Genomic DNA, 21,466 nt, shown 5'->3' with positions numbered 1-21,466 from the left:
ACAAATTGAGTTCAGCTTATATGCATTGTATGCCAAGCCATTATTATTCCACCATCCATAATAATTTAGAAAAATATACTTAAGATAATGGCTTATATGTGTTGGTTGCGATTGTCCAAGGGTATTTGGTAATTGTGAAATGCCTTTTCACATTTCGAATAGGAACACTCTTGTGTGAATTATTGAGTCTGTCCTATTATTATCGTGCGGGAGACATGTATTTTTTATTATCTTTTATGTTTTCCTCTTTATTTATTATAATATGCAGACATCCAAATAAAAGAATATATATATATATCATGTCTCCGTGCACCCTGAATTTCAATGGATATACTATGGTGGTGGACTTTATGTCCATCTTAATTCAACTTAATCACCACCATGACAAAGTTATACAAAGTTTTCACCCACCAATGATGCATTTTTAAAAGGATAATGCTAGGTGGGTTTCGACTTTACGAAAAATTAATCGGATAACTCAACGTCAGCGGAAAATAAAAGACATTCTATATTCAAATTCTTATGAATCCAAAAGAAACAAATCGAATTCACCTGATATTATATATGCGTTGTGTGCATGATTACATGTATTGGGATGTATTTTGTTCATGATTAGATGTTTGTGGAAATTACCTTAAAAGTAGATTTGTAGGTGGAGCTGGAAAAGGAAAAGAAAATGGGAGTTGTGGAAAGTGAACCGACCTAACAACCATATGTGGTTTCAAGGAATCAAAGGTTGGTGGTAGAGGCTCAAAAGGCCTAGTGGTAAAATAGCTTCAATCCTACTCAGTCATCTCATAAGAAATCCATACCATTCCTCTTTTACAACCCAACATCCCCATATCATCTGCTTCTTTCTCTTTCCCTTCCTCCACAACCAGCCAAAGCAACGCACTAAACAACTAGAAAATATGAAAAACAATTTCATATACACCGACACCTTAACCTAGCTAATCCAGCATAATAGCACTGGAACTCCATTTCCATCTGGTTCACAAACTCCGTTGCTCTCTCCTCTGTCAACTTATGGCATATCAAAGACTCATACTTTTCTTGGGTTTTCTCCTTTTCCTCACAAACCCAGTAAAGTCTCAGCTTGATGAAGAGCTCCACTTCAATGGGTTCAATGGCGTTGCCAGCAACATGAGCTTAAATGGGGTCGCAGAGATCGAGCCCAATGGCATGCTAAAGCTCACAAACGACACTCTTAGAGTCTTGGGTCACGCTTTCTATTCATCTCCAATCAAATTCAAGAACTCAACTGATGGAAAAGCTTTCTCCTTTTCCACCGCTTTTGCTTTCACTATAGTCCCAGAGTACCCCAAGCTCGGCGGCCATGGCCTCGCCTTCATAATCTCACCTTCAAAGGAGCTTCCTGGGTCTCTTCCAAGCCAGTACCTTGGTATTCTCAACGCCACAGTCGTCGGCAACTTCTCAAACCACATCTTTGCTGTTGAATTTGACACTGTGCAGGACTTTGAATTTGGCGACATCAATGACAACCATGTTGGCATCGATATAAACAGCTTGGCCTCCAACAAATCAACTCCAGCTGGGTATTTCACCAGTCAAAATTCAACAAAACAGAGCCTCAATCTCAAAAGTGGTCACGTAATCCAGGCCTGGGTAGATTACGATTCAGTGAAAAACCAAGTAACTGTTAAGCTTTCCCCTAATTCTATCAAACCCGCATCTCCAATTTTAACCTTCGATGTGGATCTCTCACCAATTTTTCAAGATTTTATGTACGTTGGCTTCTCTGCCTCAACTGGGTTGCTAGCCAGCTCGCACTATGTCTCTGGTTGGAGCTTCAAAATGAATGGAGATGCCAAGTCTCTCTCTTTGGATGCTCTGCCTAAACTCCCTGGGCCCAAAAAAACACACACAGGTGTAATTGTGGGTGTTTCTGTTTCTGCTCTTCTGGTCTTGATCTTAGGCATTGGGTTGGCTTTCTACATCATTCACAGAATCAAGAACGCTGAGGTGATTGAAGCTTGGGAGCTTGACATTGGTCCTCACAGATTCACATACCAGGAGCTGAAGCATGCCACAAGAGGCTTCAGAGACAAAGAGGTAATTGGGTTTGGTGGGTTTGGTAAAGTTTATAAGGGAACTCTGCCAAACTCAAATACCCAAGTTGCTGTTAAGAGAATATCCAATGAATCAAAACAGGGTCTTCAAGAATTTGTGTCTGAAATTGCTAGCATTGGTCGTCTTCGCCATAGAAATTTAGTTCAATTATTGGGTTGGTGTCGTAGGCGTGGTGATTTGTTGCTTGTATATGATTTTATGCCTAATGGGAGCTTGGACAAGTACCTGTTTGAAAACCCCAAAGCAATTTTGAGCTGGGAGCAGAGGTTCAGGATTGTCAAAGGTGTAGCTTCAGGGCTATTGTATTTACATGAAGGTTGGGAGCAAACTGTGATTCATAGAGACATTAAAGCAGGAAATGTGTTGTTGGATTCTGAGCTAAATGGAAGGCTTGGTGACTTTGGTCTTGCTAAGCTGTATGAGCATGGCTCAAACCCAACAACAACCAGGGTGGTTGGCACACTGGGTTACCTCGCTCCTGAGTTGACTCGGACTGGAAAACCTACTCCCAGCTCAGATGTGTTTGCTCTGGGAGCTCTTTTGCTTGAGGTGGTTTGTGGTAGGAGACCCATTGAGGCCAAAGCCATGCCTGAGGAGCTCATTTTGGTGGACTGGGTTTGGGACAAGTGGAGAGATGGTACAATTCTTGATGTTGTGGACCCAAGATTGGGGGGTGAGTTTGATGAGCTTGAGGCTGTTGTGGTGCTTAAACTTGGCATAATGTGTTCCAATAATACCCCCAAGGCAAGACCTACAATGAGGCAGGTGGTGAGGTACTTGGAGGGTGAGGTGGCACTGCCTGAGGTGGTTTTGTCTCCTGGGGCGTATGATGGGAGAAAGGACAGTAAGGGCGGTGGTGAGTTTGAGGATTATGTGCATTCATATCCAACATCTTCATATTTTGAGAAGGCAAGTGCATGGTCATGTGATGATGCAGATGTTGATTTTGAAGCTGCTTCTTCAAGCTCACCTCTCTCGGTATCTGGTAGAAATGGTGGTAGCTGCCCAAGATAGAGTGTCAATTTCCTCTCTCTCTCTCTCTCTCTCTCTCTGTCTTTCTTTTTTCTTTTGGGTTTTGTTTCCCTTTTTTTGTATGATTATAGCTGTGCCAGTATTTTTTTGTTTCCATGTAAATTTGATTATTATGACACCCCATTTTGGGTTGTAAATATTCTGGTGTACATGATGTTTCTGTTTCTTTAATCTGCAGTTATAGTGAGGCTTCCTCTTTCATCTTATAGGAGTATTTACATTATTGCTTCTGTTTTTCCCATGTGAAAGACAAAATTCGTGTCGCTGTTTGAATCCACATGTGGTGTTCAAGAACATCATGTTTTAAACTTTTTTGGGTGCTCACATGTACAGGTTCATTGAATCAAAATTCCCAAAGGTCCCATGTGGAAATATTTCTGTCTAGTTAAATTAAAGTAGTGCAGAGAAAGACCAAGTGATGCTGATAGCTATGCTGGATTAGTTTATTTAATGTAACTAATGAAGGTTAGTTGCAAAGAGCCAACAACCAACGGTGACTTTTATCGTACTTAAACAACCTTGTAATCAAAGTCTTGAAAAGGAAGATTCAAGTCCAAAAGGCAGCTCTTCTTCAGCTAGCAATTAGATTATCGAACGTAACCAATTAGATTTTCGAACCCAAACAATTAGATTCTCGAACCTTAGCGATTAAATTCTCGAACCTTAGCAATTAAATTGTTGCAATGTTTGCTCTGCAAAGGAAGCTATAAATTGGGAATTTAAGAGGAGAAATTGACAATTCACTTGTTTAGCAACTTAAGCACAGAATTTATTAAATGACGAGCAGAAAAAATCGTGAAAATTGGGGCATCAAATTCCCGAATTTAATTTCCACCAAAATATGCGTCATTTCAGAATTTCCATAGTGCCATTCACAAAATTTTGTCATTTACAAAATTTGACATACATAAATTCAAACACTGAAATCTTCAATTGCTAGAAATTGAAGTGATGGAAATCTAAATTCCGTCATTTTAGAATTCTATGTAATTTTCAATTCCTTTCATCGAAACGGAGGGTAATATCATGAAACAAAACCAGCTTCATACTCAAATCATCTGTGATAAAAGGTGTCACTGGATGAGGACAAGATGGGAATAAACAACAATCTAGATTTCATCTTTCTAACAGTTCAAATGTGTAAATCTACAAACAGATGAGACGTATTAGAATAAACAACATTTTAACTGCTACAACTATATGCTTCTATTTATCAGCTACAATGCACTATTCTCTAAATTGAAAACTGTCTTGGACGCTTCAAAAATTTGCCAGACACCACATGCACATCTACTTCTCTACATCTTCCTCTGCTTGATTGCAGAGAACAAGGTGACAATTCGTAACCGTGGGTTCTTGAGATACAGAACTACCTCATGCATAAGGTTCTAATGATTTTCTACATTGTCTTCAACATTTTCCTCTTCAGAGTCTTTCCCCCTACCAAAAATCTCATAATCGTAAAACCCTGCATATAGACCAAGATAATTAGTGTACTGTGTAATTAAGAACAAAGTTTATTCAGTATTAAGCAACTCTCCACATCCAAGTATAAAATTACCGAAGCCCAATTCCTCAGCATCATCATTTGTGGGCCCTAAAAGCATTGTGCTAGCAGAGGGTGAATCCAGTGTCATCCAATCTGAACTTCCATGGTCCTCTAAGCACATGTCCTTCCCTGAAACCCAGTCTTCAATAATGCTAATGCTGTCAAATGATATGGGATCCATAAAATCCTGTTCAGTGTTCTTACCAACCCTGCGGGAAAAACATATATATTATTAGCAAAAAGAAAGGAACTTTTCTCCCTTGAAATTTTCGACCACCATTCCTAAATCCATACAGGGTCAATTGCCTTCTGCTTACATTTGTCTTAGTCGCAAGTTGTACTGAACAAAGACAAGGTCACTGAGACGTTGACGCTCAAGGCAGTTTCTTATGTTGTGTACTTTCTCAAAAGGAATCTGATTTTGCCTATCCCCAATCGAACAGCAAGTCTGACTGAGAATACGGATTGCCAAGCGTGCCAAATTTGGGCAACCTCCTCCATATGTTGACCACCATTCAGCTAAGACAAGTATATTACAGAAAAAATTAGCTAAATGTGTGAAAGAGGTTAAAATAATATGAGAAACAGAATACTTGCAATATGTGCCTGGAAGGTTTTCCCTTGGTGTCATGGTTACACCAAATACACCCAAAGGATCAAAGAGCTTCAATCTTTACCAGGATTAAACGGAATCGAAGACTTATTAAATTTGGAGGTAAAGCGCTCAGTGATCTAATACGTAAAAATGCTTATAAGTGGTAATATATGCTACTTGAATTGAAAAGGCAATGTCATCTCACTTAGCATGCACGAAAGCATATCGAGCAGTTTCTTCAAAAGTGCTAATAAATAAACCATTGTGAGGTAAGTCATGACACAGCAGCTAGAAATAACAATCAAATTTAATACAATGGGCACTCACCAGGAAGCAGAGTGTCTCTAGCTCTAATTGCCATCTTCCTCCGAAAATCTCCAGCAGCACTCTTGTACAAATTTAGCTCTTTGATGATTTTATCTTGGACTTTGGTATCAGGAACCAATCTCTCTATGCAATCAAACATCCCAGAGAGGATATCATTATGCATATCTCCTTCAATACTGTAAAATATTTTGGGGTTAAGGTAGAAGCCTGCAGCATGAAGAGGAAAATGCCACTGCTGTTCCCATCTTTGATCTATAATGTTCCAATATACCATGTACTCCTCCCTCTTAACGAGTTCTTTTTTAATTGTTTCTTTTGCTCGATACATTCCAGCATAAATATATCCCATCGCAGGCCTCTTCTCACTACCAACCATTCTCAAAACTCGCAAGAGGGGATTTGTCAGACAAACAATCAGGACGCATGAGGACCAAAATGACTGATTACTAATAAGATCTAACATCTCCAATCCCTCCGGTTCCTTTGAATATGGGGAGTCCATCCACTCCTGTGAAGTAACCATGACCTGCAAACAGTGTTTCAGATCAACCAGTCGTTTTAATGTTGTAAAGTTTGTAGCATAGCGAGTAACTCCTGGTTCTACTATGTCATTCCCAAAAGTAGACCTTCTAACCATATTCAACACTACACTATGATTGTACACAAACTTTGTAAGAGATCTAGCTTGTTTGATTACTGCATTTATCCACTCAATGCTACCAAAATCCTCAAGTATTAAATCTAGGCACCGAGCTGCACATGGAGTCCAATATAGAGTAGGGAAAGTATCAGTCAGCCTTCTCCCTGCAACCATATATTGCTCTTCGTTACTAGTAATCACTTGCAGCACATCTTTTACTCCAACATCTTCTACCACTCTCCTAAGCAATCCATAAAGAGCATCGGAGGAATTTATAATGTCTGATGCATCCACAGATTCCAAAAATACTGTTCCTTCAGGACAGTACACCAAAAAACTTAGCAAAACCTTACCTGACTCCGTGTTCCACTGATCAACCAAAACTGAACAACCAGTTCTTCCCCACATTGCCCTATATTTATCAGTATTATTCCTCACTTCTTCAACCGAATTCTTCAATATCCAACTTCGAAGATCATGGTACGTGGGAGGCTCAACCCCGGAACCTCCTGAAGCAATTGCATCAATCATCGGTTGGAAATAAGCAGAGTTTGCCGCATCTGGAGGTGCCCCAATATCATACAAAAACCGTCCAATTGCCTCGTGAACATAATTGTTCACTTTTCTAGAACCTAATGCAGCACTATTAGTAACACCAAAAGCACCATGGCTTGAGAAAGAATGTTTACCTCTCCCCCTTTTCCTTCTATCCAGACCCCTCCCACTTGTCATGCCCTCTTGATTCACTAACAATTCCGAATTGGGTTCAAGCGTCTCGGGAGCTCCAATCAACTGAATCCCATTACTCACATCACTGTGAAGGGCAAGTGAGTCTACCTCACCATGAGGTGACGGAGTAATATTAGTAATCTCTTCATCAAGCTTTTGCCTATTTCTCTTCTTCACCACAACCCCATCTAAACTCTGTTGCATTAAAGCCCGAACATCGGGTGGAACCAGTAGACAAGTAGATGCATTACCCTTCTGACCAGCAAGGTGTTCTTTAATCCTATGAATCCCACCACCCTTAAACAATTTGCTACAATATATACACTTGAGTTGAACCCTCTCCCCATTCTTGAACATTTGACAATGTTTCCATGCAGGGTCGTGTTTTTGTGATGTAATCGGTACAGGCTCCATTACCAGACCCGAAGCCATATCCACAACCTCCAAAAACTTAACTTATTTGCAAAAAAGGACAAAACCCATTACAACAAGACAATCACTTTCTTCTTCAATTCAAAGTTAAACCAAGTAATTCAACAGAAACCCATCAATCCCAGCATCAATATGGTGCATATGCTTCACTCAATAAAATTAAACAAATAAAAATTGAGGGTGAGAGAGGAAGAAGAGAGAGCTTACTTGTTTATGGTTCTTTGAATACTTCTGATAAACAGAGAGAAGTCTATTTGGGAAACAGAACCGAGTTGGGGTGGTTAAAATGGGGATTATAAACCGTGGGCGAGCGACCGGATGGACCGGTTAGGGTTTGGGCTCAACCGCTTATACTGACCGTTGTTTCTTTATTTATATTGGGCTTAACGGTTGATCTGGTCAGAGTGACATTCGTTTAAACGGTTTTGGAAAACGAGAAACTGAACCTTCCGGTTTCCTCGCTAACGAGCCGTGACTCAACTTGAAACTCGGACCGGCCGGCGGCCGGCAAAATCAAATGAACCGGCGATTCGCGGTAGTTACACTTCAGGTCTGGGTCTGGTTTCTTTTTTGGTCTGTCTTAAACTTTAAAATTCAATTTATTGTTTCTCAAAAATATAAAGGTTCTGTTAATTAAGTATATAAAAAGCTTCTTCGATTGGATTCAGAGGCTATGACATTTTCTTGTTTTGGAGGAAGTTTTTTTATTTCAGACACAAAAGATTATCCTTAAAAAAAAAATTAACTAGCTGAATAATTTACCAAAAAGAAACCCACATTTTCTATTTAAATATAGTTTCAACTGACAAATATTTCTACTTGAATTTACCTATAAAAATAGAATTTGGATTAATCCGTATGATGAAAGTGATAGACACATAAAGTCGTATACATCCATCACAACACTTGACACATGTATATTTTTTTATATAAAAGAGAATTTTATTCATAAACCAAAACGGCATACAAAGACTGACATATGTATGTTACTAGCTAAGAGAATGATATAAAATGTGAGTGTGCATCAACCTTCAAAGTCTAATGGACATTATCAGATGAAGATTAATAATTGTAGGTGAAAATGAGATTTCACATTGAAGCTGCAAATCCATTGGAAATTTTGAGGTTTGCTCCATACCACTTGCATCTTTGGAAATCTAAAAAGTAAAGTCTCTCATTAATTTTTAATATAGATCCAATCCACAATAAAATTGCTATTATAATGGGACTGTGGTAGCAATAAGAAAAAGGGATGGAATCTTATGATAAAAAAGGAACTAAAGTGAGAGGCATCATGGGGTACTTTGAAATTTGAATTACTTCTCTTTTGTTTGAATTCTATATCTAAAGAAGTAAAAAAAAAAAAAAAACTTATTTATAACGGGGATAACACTGGTTTGCTATTCAAGGCCAATAACACAATGATATGTGGAAAATTATCTTACGTGTGATTGCTTTATTGGCCGGTATAGCAAAAAAATATTATCCCCGTTACATGAGAGTTTCTCTCCTAAAGAAGAATAAAAGAAACCATCTTGGGCATGCCTTTTTGCACTGCAACAAATTAGATAATCCAAGAGGATTATAGAGTAAAACCGAAAAAGAAAAAAAAAACAGAGAGAGAGGACATGCAAATGAAAGTTAAACCCTAAACTTGAGCTTAGGGTTTACTTTGCCCAATGTCTGTGATGCAGGAAGCTGTCAATCCAAACTTGAGCTTTTACTTGTAAGTGGGTTCCTTGTAGTTTTTAAGTGTTTAAAAAGTAGCCTATATCCTTTCTGCAAACTTTGAAAGTAAAAGTAAGAATATAAATATAAATTTATAAGTCTTGCTGTGATGTAGTGGTACTCCTTTTTCTTGACCGGATTTTCCTCCATTTGGGAGTTTTTAAAGCCAAGGTTCTAATGAGGCCACACTTGCTACATTACTAAAGTCCAGTTTTCCCTTTGTAACTATGATATTGTTGTTTTAATGAAGTTATCTCACTTTGATAAAATAAAATATATAAAAAAAGTCTTGCACTTTGCAAACCGTTATTACATGTGCAGTTGTTCTTAAAGTTACCACTCCTTCCATGTTGGCGACAAAGCAGGAAATCCCTTTTCTCTTTTTTCCACACGTAGTAGAATCATAAACACACAGAGAAATAGCAGCACATCCCATCCATCTCCATCATTCATATCAATTTCAGATGCCAATCTCACAAGTCTTCTGCTTCCTCTGCTTTCTCATCTCCCTCTCCTTCACAGGTACTCTTTTTTTCACTCATAGAATCTGTGGTTTTCTAAAACTTAGATTGACAACATTTATACCTCTGTTGCAGATGGGACTCAACTCATTATAGTGAACAACTGCAAGGAGAGCATATGGCCGGGGATCCTTGGCACTGCAGGCTACCCAACTCCTCAATGCGGCGGCTTCCATCTCCACAGCGGGGAACAGCAAGTCCTTGACGTGTCCGAAAACTGGTCAGGAAGACTATGGGGCAGGCAAGGCTGCTGCTTTGATGAACAAACAGGCAAAGGCTCATGCCAAACAGGGGATTGCGCCGGGCTCTTACAATGCCGGGGACTTGGTGGAGTTCCTCCAGCCACACTAGTTGAAATGACACTTGGGACCTCCAAATCAGACTTGCATTACTATGATGTGAGTTTGGTTGATGGGTTCAACGTTCCGGTTTCGATGAGGCCAATAGGTGGTGGGATGGGGTGTGGGGTTGCTGCTTGTGAGGCTGACTTGAATGTTTGCTGCCCATCTGCATTGGTGGTGATGAAACAAGGGAAGGTTATAGGCTGCAAGAGCGCTTGTTTGGCTGCAAATTCAGACAGGTATTGCTGCAGAGGGGAGTTTGCAGATCCAAAGAGTTGCAAGCCAACTGTTTTTGGTCATCTTTTTAAGGCTATTTGTCCCAGGGCTTATAGTTATGCCTTTGATGATTCTACAGGGCTCAAGACTTGTAAAGCTCCTCGCTATGTCATTACATTTTGTCCTCCTAACTATGGATGATCTATTTGCGCAGAGACCATGCCCAAAGCAAAATGCTGGGTAGTTTGGTGGGTGCTCTTGTATTGTTGGCAACTTGGCACTAAAGTTTGGTGCTATGTATCACTTGGTCTTTTGGTATAATGGTTCCAGTTTTTCTCTTTTTTCCACTGTTTTTTTGGGGTTGCAGTTTCTTTCCAGTTTAATTCAAAGATTCAATTAAAGAAAAAAAGTAAACTCAAAAGTTATACAAGCCTAGTGTTTTATGGAAAAATAACAGGTCCTGTTGCCCCTCATTGAGCCTCAATTACAGCCTTTGGGAGGAGAGATTAAGCCCAAGAATAATTCTTAATGCCCTTTCAGGCAGGAGGAATGATAAGCAATTGGAGCTTCAAAACCCCAATTAGTTTGGCCTCAAACATAACAAATTTGCCATGAAATTTTCTTTCCTTCCAACATATCTGCCCAAAATATCAAGAAAATCAGCCTGGAAAAGCATTAAATTTCATGCAACAGCAGCATGGCATGATAAATCTGGAAATAGAATCTCAGCTTGCTGCTTTTTGGGGGAAAAAAGTTACTTAATTAGAAAAATAATCAATGCCATACATCAAAAAAATTTATGGAGGACTCCACCTAGTAACATTTGTACAGTCACGACCACAAATTCTACCACCGCCTTGCTTTTTACACCCTTAAAACTTGTACACTAAATTTATCTCCTCTGCAGGGGCCTCAGGTGCGTTCACCGTCTGAGCCGCGACTACTCTAAGGTATATCCTCAAACTAACAATGTACAGTTTTAAGTACAACCAACAATCTTTATTTTCATTGCGCCTTATCCATCTCAATACATAGACTTTACTAGACATGAAAGAAAGAGAGGGGCTCATATTATCCTCAGTTAGCTGTACAACTTCATTCTCGTGACCCATCTAAGCAGCAGATGCATGCGGAGCCAGAATGCTAATCCTCCTCTCTGCAAAAGATTGAGCACCTTGTTAGCTAATTGGGACAGTCGGGATTCAAATGTCTGTAGCATAAAAGCCGAAGACTTAGGGAATGGCATTACATATTATGCTAGAAAATTATATTGTTCATTCTTCAGCATGTCAATGAGAAACAACAATCAACTTCTTGCATTGGGGGAAAACCCAAAAGATGATTCATAAGTATTTTCGTGTATCATGTGTTAAAGCATCACTATGAGATGTAGGATTGATATCAAATGTCATTTCTATTCCAAATGCTATTTCATGAAAGTCAAGATATTCTGAGGCAAATAGTGAATCCTACACTGAATAGGAAACAAACTTGTCTACTTCAACACCTAAATGACAATAAATATGTACAGGTATGGTTTTTAGAGTTTGGTATTAAATTTTTTTTTTTTTTTAAACAAAAGGTTTCTATAAAGTTTGGATGTGTCATAAATTCTTTGTCTCTTATTAGTGTTTAGTAGAGCACTTTTACTTAAGGCACCCTAATATCAATCCTTCAGGTGCACATTGGTGTTTAATCAATTGATAAACATACTGTAATATGAATCTCAGGAAAATTTAGAGAATCAACGATCTGCAAGTGATGCGCTAATTTATGTATAAGCAAAGGTAAAGAAAAGAAAAGGAGACCAAGAAAAAAGACAAAAGGAGAAAGTGAGGGAAAAAGTACCTCCGGCAGCAACAAGTTTCTCTACACGTGCAACTATATGCTTCCCATAAGTATACTTCTTCAGAGCATTCAGATGAACCTTAATTCGGTTAAGGATTAGTTCAAGTTGCTGATCGTCACAAGTTTCCAGCACTTTCTGTACAACATAGTTTGCAAACTGGTCCTTCATCATTGCCTAAATTCAAACCAAAAAAAATCAGAAACTATACTAAAATTGACATAGTATGAGACTATGCATATACACCCGTTTACAAAACCAAAGCCTGGCAAATCATTTTCCCAGAACCACATAGTATTCAAAAGATTTCACAATAACAAAGAGAAGAAGCTTAATGCTCTAAAAAGTTGTGTGCAAACCAGTCAGCCACTCCATTCATTTTAAAAGTAGTCAATGTTAACCAAAAAGAGATGGGTGCTAAAACAACTCAATCTTTGAATAGTCATACTATCATTTTTGTACTTTTATTATATACTAGGGCTACAATTCAAATACTTTGGCTAGACAGCTAGATCCAAAAGTAAATGATTGGGATGAGGCCAATCGTCACTGAGAATGTTAGATATAATAGTTATAACTTTTATCTGCCATATGATATAACACACATGATAGCTATTGATCAGAGAACTAAAGATAATAGCTGGAAGAAAGCCCAACGAGTTCACTAGTATTCCAATGAATTCACAAGGTCATTTTAAGAAACCACCATTTCAGGTAACCGCATAATCATAAATAGTAAACATAAGAGCTTGAAAATTGTATAGAAATGTTACTTCACAATGTAACAGTATTATCATAAAAGCACCAAAAGTTAGAGACGATTGCATGTTCAGGAAACCCATTCTTAAGATGCAAACTTGGCCAAGGTATATTTGAAGATTGCAAGTTGAGACAAGAAAAGAGTTAAAGAATAAATAAAAAAAAGGAAAGATATACAACAATAAAAGAATACATTCACCAATGCACACTGAAATTTAGAGAGACAAAATGCACATAGATCAGTAGCAAACCTGAAGGGGCTCGTTTTCATCAGTGGTACCGAGCATCTCAGTTACAAGGGCCTGGCGTTCAGCAAGAGTTCCAAAACTTAAACACTTCTCTATGACATTTGACGCAAATTTTTGCTGGCTCATTTGAACAATCTGGCCAGTTAGTTCCTCAATGATAGCTGATCGTTCATGTGGTTTTCCATGTTCCAGCACATGCTGTAAAATTAATCACAATCAATTAACAACTGAGTCCAATGTAAAAGAAGAATAAAACAGGCATTTTAGTATATACAGCATGACAGGGGCTATATATGATTATCCCCAAACTAAACAATTTATAATCACCACATTGGTTCTGTTGTAGTTACAGCCTATTTGTTTTTACAGTTAAGAGTTAGTTAATTAATGCAAACCTACTCTGAAATGTAAAGAAAGTAAAATTGGGGCAAAATCAGAGACAGGCAGGTCTACCATATAAAGCTAAAAAATTACATCACAAAACAATTAGGTATGGGTGCATCAACTCATCCAATACGCCAAGTAAGGTGTATAAACAGAACTCAAAGCAAAGAAATATGAAAACACTAAATTGGTAGGGAGAGGGGAGTGGAGCTGAAATCATATTATTCATCAGTTCCATTCAATCCCTCCATTTAATAGACAACTAACCGTCCCGTTATAAGTATGAAACTTAAAGTTCATGAATGGATTTAAGTGAAGTCGCAAATGCATGAAGAGGCAAAAAAAATTGGGCTTAAGATAAGACCTGGATGCCTTGAGAGAAATCAAATTGAACCTTTATACTACATTAAATAAGTACCAAGTTAGCATCTCACGAAGAAACCTAGTAGATTAAGTGAAGGTCCATTTGATACTTAAACAACTGATTGTATCTAACCACGGTGGGATTATTTTCTTTGACAATAAGAAACTGGAGTGAAAAAAGTCTCAGAAATGCGACAAACCTGTACAACATAATTTCCATATTGGTCCTGTGCCAAAATGCAAACAGACTGCAGAATCTCATCCATCATTATTTGCTGCGTTTGGGGGTCATGGCAGTGCTCCAAGACTCTCTGTTACATCAAAGTTATTATACCATTCAGAATCGCAACAGTTGCATTGATAATGATTCATCTTCAACCTATCCAACTGATATGATTAGTAGATGCGCAAACATGAACATGTTTCAGAAAATGGAGCGGTTCTTAACCTGTATGACACGACAACCATATGGATGAGTTGACAGTGTCACGACTTGATCATAAAAAGTTGAAACAACAAACTGGATGGCATCTTCAGGTACACATTCAATACACTTCTGGACGACATGGTTCCCATTTTGATCACGAACACAACGCATAACATGGCCATCCAGTTCAGCTACCATTTGAGTCTGCTGGTCCAGCTCAACAACTTCTATAGCCTGAACAGTAAAATGGAAACACATGAAAACCGAGTTCAATGCAATATGATGGATAATGGTGTACAATTTCATATACATTTTCCCCGAAAAACTACGGAAAAAAAATCTGTATAATTATGGAAGTAATGTTTTTCTTTCAACTTATACGATTTATATCTATTAAGCCGTATTCCACTTCCCTGGAAGTACAAGAGCAATGAGTTCAACCATTGTGACTCATGAAATTCAAACTTGAGAAAATAATTTTCCCAAAGTAAAACCCAAAAGTTTTGTTTCTCACAAATAATTTCTAAGAAGACCCCCAAACATATTAGATAACATAATTAGCCGGTCTCCCATAACACATTATGATACAAAAATGTAGAAGGTAACACTCCGGCTTTTGTAGGAAAGCCAGAAAGTAAAACTGCAGGAAATATCAATATAACAGGTTACTGTCAGAACTTTGGTCAACTAACTGAACATACCTTCTGGATCACTCGACAGCCATACATTTGAAGGCTAAGGGTCAGCACATGCCCAGTGAGCTGGTCAGCAAGTTCTCTTATTTGTGATGCAGTTCCATGCTCAAAAAACTGAACTCAAAGTGAAAAATTCAGTCATAGGGAAGAAATATTCCACATTTTTTTATCAACCGCTTAACCAAAACATATTATGAACATGCTAATACAAAAGAACACATGGAATTGGCACATAAAGGCAAATCAATCTAAACGGGAAAAAGTACCTTCTGAATCACATAATTACCAAACACATCGGTCATTAGAGAAAGGGCTTGGGGCATTATTTCATCAAAGACCATGTTCTTTTCTTCGGCTGTGGCAGTTTCAAGTTTCTGTTGAATAAACCGACTTCCATACTGGTCGGCACTGTTCAAGGCAATATGAGTGACTTAATCCCTGGAGATCTGGATAGGTAAAAGGCACAAGTTTTTAAAGAAACAGCAACAAATATATACCTGAACTCAACAACATGCCCTGCAATCTCTGAAAGTTCAAAACATTTAGTCTTGTTGCTTTTGAACTCATCTAGTAAAGTGGAAGGAAAATTTTCATCAAAATTTCCACCAGTTTCAGAGTGCCAAGCTCCCATGAGACCTCCACCCATGTTCCTCATCCCAGAAGAAAAACGCAAGTTCCGATCACTGTGCCTGGCAGGACTACCCGGTCCAACAGGAGAGTTTGGAAGAAGGGGAGCACCCAATGCTGTTCCAGAATAAGACATGCCAACCCCATATGCTGGATTTCCATAGTAACCATGATTCAAGCTACCAGACTTACCAATGTAGGGAACACCAAATTGTGATTTTTGAGGCGAAAGCAATTGCCCCAGATAAGCTTTTTGCAAACCCAGTAAATCCATATACATATTACCCATGCCTTCCCTATCTTTTGTGGGGTCATTCAAGGCTGCAACCTGGGCAGCAGCATATTCGTTTGATCTCAAGTACTGAAGATACAATGGGTCCATCATGGGCACCTGAACAGCACCCCCAGCAGTGTGATTTCCAAGCCTGTTCATATTCTGCAATTCAGCGGCTGCTGCCAACAAATTTGGTCCTAGAGACATACCTCCTCCAAATGCTCCAGAGTCCAAGCCACCCATTGCAGATACAGCAGCAGCATTTTCAAATAAGGGTGGTAAACTACCATTACCAAGTGGATTTCCCATCATGGATGGAGACGAAGGACTAACAGAATACCCACCTAAGCCATAGTTAGGAAAGGAGGTACTGTCTACATTCTGATACTGGGAGAATGAGCTTCCTCGGCCATTAAGAGCTGGCACAGGTCCCCTTAAGTATGAGTTAGCAGATGCAGCGGGATTATTTATTTCAACTGGTTCATCAGACATATATGAAGGGTGGTTCAGATCCCTCCCAAATCCACTGCCTCTTCCCATATTCTGATAAGAGTTTTTAGAAGATTGGGAAACAGAATGCAAATGAAAATTCCCAGAATCAGGCTTATTCAAATACGAATTTTGTTTCATATGGCTCCGATCACCTTGAATATCAAAAAGGTTATGGTGATTATCAATTTCATGTTGAATTTGTGAACGTGCATGATTCTCTTCCTCTATCCTGCCATTTGCCGACAGGTTCATACCAGTTAAAGCAGCTGCTAGATCTGCAGACTCATTCACATTGGGTGAGGCACCATTGAATGAGTTTTGACCATTGGCAATTTTTTTATCCATGGAGGAAGCCCTTCCTCCACCAACAGGTGGAATCCGAGGACTAGGAGCCCTAGCTATAAGCTGAGGGTCTGGGGTCGTGCTTCTCGACAATGAAGCACCCAAAGCAGAAGCATATGTATGAGAACCCGATGAGCCGACGTTCTGGACAGCAGACATTCCCTGCTTATTTCCACCAGAACGCAAAGCATCTATAGATGCCAAATCACGATGCAGATGAGCAAACTGGGTTTCTGAAGTTTCAACACCATCATCAAATGCATTCCGGCTAGCTGGACGAGAAGGGTGCCTTGAGACATTTGTATTATGTATATCATCCTGCATTGAAATACCAAACGTTTTACACAGCAGCTTTGTGCCAAAAAAGAAATACAAACTCAATTTATTTTACAAAAATTGTAGCAGACAATCAAACTTGACCAGGAAGGAAGTATACAACAAAAAGACCATAAGAGCAGATCTACCAACAAACCAAAATAAGTGAAGGTTTAAATCAACTCTAATCATGAAAAACACAAGTAAAAATAACCAGAAAATGTAATAAAATGTAATTTATATATAGTTATAACTTGTAACCACATTCACATTCTACATGCTAATGTAAAGTTTCAAATGTGCATCTATATATGCAAGACAAAGTGTAGAGAGAGGAGCAAACATCAATCACCTAAACTAGATCCAAATACCTCAAGCATTCCACATAAGCAGCAACAGTTTCCATTCCAATTAAGTTTGCATTCTACTGGTGAGACATTTATGCGAAGAATGAAAACTATACTTAAGAAGCAAGATTATAGCATGACTGAAAAACCAATTCCACTTTTCAATATCAATGTCAACAGCATATAGGCTAATAATTTACGAAAACTGAGCTAGTGTAAGACGAACTAGTTCAATTCCTCATCCAATGAGCACCTCCATCTCATGGAATTATTCAGCTGACAATTGAGAGAAACCACTGTCAAAGGCACTAATTCATGGACTCCTTCCACTTCATGGGGATAACCAAAAGGTGCACCCTGCTTAGAGGAGCTGAACCAGATATCAAGTAAATCATCTAATGAATGAACATAAAGACTTGGACCATGTAAAACACATAAATTAGAGATGAAAAATAATCACTTGAAACCAGTAGGCATAAACTTATCACACTACCATTACAAATAGAAATACTTACAGGAATGCATCTAATTTTTCCAATAGCAAACAACATTCAAGATAAAAAGTTTATTATATACACCAGTTAAAGCAACAAACTTCACTAACACTTCACCTGAATGATCTCTGCAATACTCTTCTGCCTACTCCCAAGTCCCAACCCCGGCAACCCAATCAACCCATCACCGCCCCACTCCGCCGGAGCCTTCCTCCCCGCCACCCCATTCTCCTCCTTCCCTCCAACCCCTGGCTGCACCGAGAAAAGTGACCTGTTCACATCCCCACCTTCGCCACCACTCCTACCGCCTATCCTCCTATCTCCAATGCCTCCAACAGCCGAACCTCCACCTCCACCTCCACCTCCACCTCCACCGCCCCCTCCTTGGAACCGCTGCGCAAAACGCCAGTCCTCCTTTGAAAGCAGCGGCGGCGGAAGCCGCGGATTGAGATTCACATTTGAATAGTAGTAATTCACATAAGCTGGATCCGCACGAAGCTCCTCTTCGGTAGCAAAGCCTTTGCTGCCGTTTTTCGTGAAACCCGACAGCGCCGAGTCCTCGAACAAGCCCCCAACCGCGTTTAACGAGCCTTCGACTGTGGGTGGGGCCGACCCACTTCTGTACAGATTGAGCTCGTTCTCTCGCTCACTTGCTTCGTGTTGACGCCTCTGTTCGCGAATCAACATACTCAAATCTTCGCCGTTCTTCAACATGGAACGCATTGACATCTCGGACATCATCTTCGAATAAGTATCGGTGACCATGTCATATATCACAATAAAAAATCATCAAAATATTGAATATAAACAGTGAAACTGAAGAAAAATCAAAACTTTCAGCTTGGGTTTAGCTTAAAACTGCTAAAAACCAAATGGGATTGTTCCTAAAGCTTCGGGTAAAACGATTTTTCTGATAAAAAACTACGAACCCATATCTCAAAATTTTGCACTGAAAGTAAAAAGATTGGTTCTTTTTAACGCCAAGTATGGATTATATACTCAGTAAGACGAGGATCGGATTGTGCTGAGATGATCAAATATGGATTCAGCCATTTTTACAAAGAGAGAAAGGCAAGAGGGAGGGAGACAGTGAAGTGAGAAAGAGGGCAATGATAAGCACAAGCAGTGGGAAATTCTGAGCCGTAGGATATCAGAAGTGACGGTCAGGATATGTTCATACAAAGATGTCTTTTAGGGTTCTATTTCATCGTTTAACTTCTGCGCTGCTACCTGTTTGTATTGGATTACAAAATAATTATAATTTAATTCAAAGGTTTTTTATTTCTTTGATTATTTTTTTTGGTCAAGGTTTTTTATTTCTTTGCTTTGATTGGATTGATTTCAAGGTTTTAATACGCACGTTATTTATTTATTTTTGTGTTGGTGTCTTGTATTTGGATGTCTTGTATTTGGAAGGAAATGTCAAATCTGCAGTAGAGATTGTGCTAGACTTATACGGATGTATAAATCATATCATAAATTCTCTTTGGACCCAAAAAAAGAATAAATCAGTATTATGCATTTAATTTCGTTTTTTTTTAGGAATGATAATACGTATCTTCATCGTTATGGAAATCTATTTATTGTGAGAATTAGGTTTTCAGAAGAAAAAAAAATTGAAAAATAAGATGTGGGAATCAATATATGTTACACTTTTTTACAAATATATATTATGTTATGCTTTTCAATATTTAAAAAGTCATCAAGGGATTTTCTTTAAAGATTTTGTCAAGAATTTGAAAGTCATTTTAAATAAGAACAAAAAATAAAGGAAGGTAATTGTGATTAGATCCAAAAGGAAAGTCAATATCAACTTTCTATGTGGATTAAATTGATAGGTCATTCTCTATAATGTGTTGGGATGCTGGTTAATATCCACATGGAACAATGAGTAAGGTGAAGAATTTACCAAACATATAGTTTCCAAATCATAATTTTGATCTTATAAAAAAAAAATCATAATTTTGATGTAATTAATATATTGGAATTTAAAACTGAAATTTATGAATCTGGTGGTTTTTAGGTTATGATCTTTACAAAAACCTAGAACTGCAAAAGACAAGATGTTGAATGTCACATAAAAGATCGGATTGGTTGGTATCCGTAAGTTTAAACTTGGCGTCGATTTAGTACATGTGACACTTTTAAAAGTATATAAATTTTTTCACACTTTGTGATTGTGCCCAACATATATACACTTTGTCTCACACGCTTAAACTCGGCGCTTCTCATATCAAATTAATATATATAATAGTGTATTTAAATTGCAGAAAAGAAGATCCTTTCACGTTTCTAACCGCACTTAACATATATGTGGACAATTTTATCTCACACACTTATACTCGACATGTATTAAATCAAATTATTACATTTTACATATTTAAAATGTCGAAAATAAAATTCGTTGACACTTTATAACTGCGCCTAAAATTTAGACACTTTTATCGCACACTAAACAACAAACATAACAACATATTTGACACAATCCATAGCTTGTGTAAAACATGTGGTGTCGATGGAACACAATTATACAACTTACATCTGGCTTGGAATTTGTGTAGAAAGCTGAAAATAAGTACATGCGTTTGATGCTAAGTTTAATCTAGTTGATTTTTGATAAGCACTACAATACTACGCGTAGAGACAATATTGAAATTCAAGGCTACGTACAGGGAGAGAGAAGAGGACTATAAGCAGTAACTTCTTCCTCTGATCCTGCAAAAGTTTAACCTAATTTTAGTACACAGAAACAAAAGAGCATGTAATTACAATGATTGGGTACAAAATAGTTTCACTTAAAATAATAACAAATATTGCAAAAGACCCACTAATGTAGCGGTTTGGAGTAATTGCTCCTCCATACGAGGTTTTGGGTTCGAGTTGTAGGCTCGTAACATCCATGTAGTGTGTGTGGGTTTAATATATTATCGCTTCTCTCAACAGGAAATGTCCACAAAAAAAAAGTTGATGGAGATTTTTTTAATGGTGCATTTAAGCTTGGGGCTTACCTTACCAAACCATCTCAACCACAGTAATGAGGCAAGTACTTGTTCTGAAATGAATGAAACTGTTTGGCACATTCATAATGGTGGGTAAGATTTTAGTTAGGCAACAAATTAATAATAATAACATTGATTATTTGGTGAGGAAAACTAATAGCCATCAAGAGATAAAGGCACCAATCACCCAAAGCTTGTATATAAGCTTCCCCAAGAACTCTTCAATTATACACACACTACTACACTAGTACTTGATTGGCTTAAAACTTGTGCTAAGCTAGTTTTAGACAACCATTTTAACAAAAAACATCGAAAGATTGTTATTCGAAATCCCATCGATGTCACTCTAATTGTCATTTTGATGCCTTAGAATTAGAATGTTTATTTTTTTTGTTACACTTTAAGAAGATTGAGTCATGAACGTATTCTAAATGTAACTCATTACCTCACCATCCCTCACAACTTCAACCAACCCTAAATAAAATCGATCTCGACTTGCCCCGGTTGAATATAAAAATTAAACTAAACTTTAGCATCAATAAAATTTATAATAGAATGATGATTAGCTTATTAAAACTTTGGCTAATACTGCCACCCACTATAAATAAAAGCTAACAGAATAAACTCCAGTGAATGCGGCTGAAACCAGCTAC

The 21,466-nt window shown here is 38.2% G+C and overlaps 4 protein-coding genes across 4 annotated transcripts; 2 read left to right on the top strand and 2 right to left on the bottom strand.

The window, feature by feature from the left end:
* Positions 1 to 578: 578 nt before the first annotated feature.
* On the top strand, positions 579 to 3,329 carry LOC110756715 (Concanavalin A-like lectin protein kinase family protein). Its single transcript, XM_021958175.2, has one exon. The coding sequence runs from the start codon at positions 1,027 to 1,029 to the stop codon at positions 3,103 to 3,105; it is 2,079 nt and encodes a 692-aa protein (XP_021813867.2). The 5' UTR covers positions 579 to 1,026; the 3' UTR covers positions 3,106 to 3,329.
* Positions 3,330 to 4,169: 840 nt separating this feature from the next.
* Positions 4,170 to 7,985, bottom strand: LOC110756752 (uncharacterized). Its single transcript, XM_021958222.2, has 4 exons — positions 5,595 to 7,985; positions 4,990 to 5,191; positions 4,685 to 4,881; positions 4,170 to 4,591 (listed from the first exon to the last, which is right to left on the bottom strand). The coding sequence occupies exons 1-4, from the start codon at positions 7,393 to 7,395 to the stop codon at positions 4,512 to 4,514; spliced, it is 2,280 nt and encodes a 759-aa protein (XP_021813914.1). The 5' UTR covers positions 7,396 to 7,985; the 3' UTR covers positions 4,170 to 4,511.
* A 1,496-nt stretch (positions 7,986 to 9,481) lies between these two features.
* LOC110756737 (thaumatin-like protein) lies at positions 9,482 to 10,506 on the top strand. Its single transcript, XM_021958203.2, has 2 exons — positions 9,482 to 9,645; positions 9,720 to 10,506. The coding sequence occupies exons 1-2, from the start codon at positions 9,588 to 9,590 to the stop codon at positions 10,400 to 10,402; spliced, it is 741 nt and encodes a 246-aa protein (XP_021813895.1). The 5' UTR covers positions 9,482 to 9,587; the 3' UTR covers positions 10,403 to 10,506.
* Positions 10,507 to 10,938: 432 nt separating this feature from the next.
* On the bottom strand, positions 10,939 to 19,019 carry LOC110756562 (pumilio homolog 1). Its single transcript, XM_021958003.2, has 9 exons — positions 17,932 to 19,019; positions 15,421 to 16,976; positions 15,190 to 15,331; positions 14,930 to 15,037; positions 14,250 to 14,462; positions 14,002 to 14,112; positions 13,058 to 13,252; positions 12,050 to 12,224; positions 10,939 to 11,357 (listed from the first exon to the last, which is right to left on the bottom strand). Exons 1-9 carry the CDS (start codon positions 18,577 to 18,579, stop codon positions 11,314 to 11,316), a joined length of 3,192 nt encoding a protein of 1,063 aa, XP_021813695.1. The 5' UTR covers positions 18,580 to 19,019; the 3' UTR covers positions 10,939 to 11,313.
* Between the last annotated feature and the right edge of the window lie 2,447 nt (positions 19,020 to 21,466).

The sequence above is a fragment of the Prunus avium genome, chromosome 2 (genome assembly GCF_965620075.1).
Source record: "Prunus avium chromosome 2, drPruAviu1.hap1.1, whole genome shotgun sequence".
NCBI lineage: Eukaryota > Viridiplantae > Streptophyta > Magnoliopsida > Rosales > Rosaceae > Prunus > Prunus avium.
Note: the sequence above shows the minus strand (reverse complement) of the source record. Positions and strands in the feature narration are given on the sequence as shown.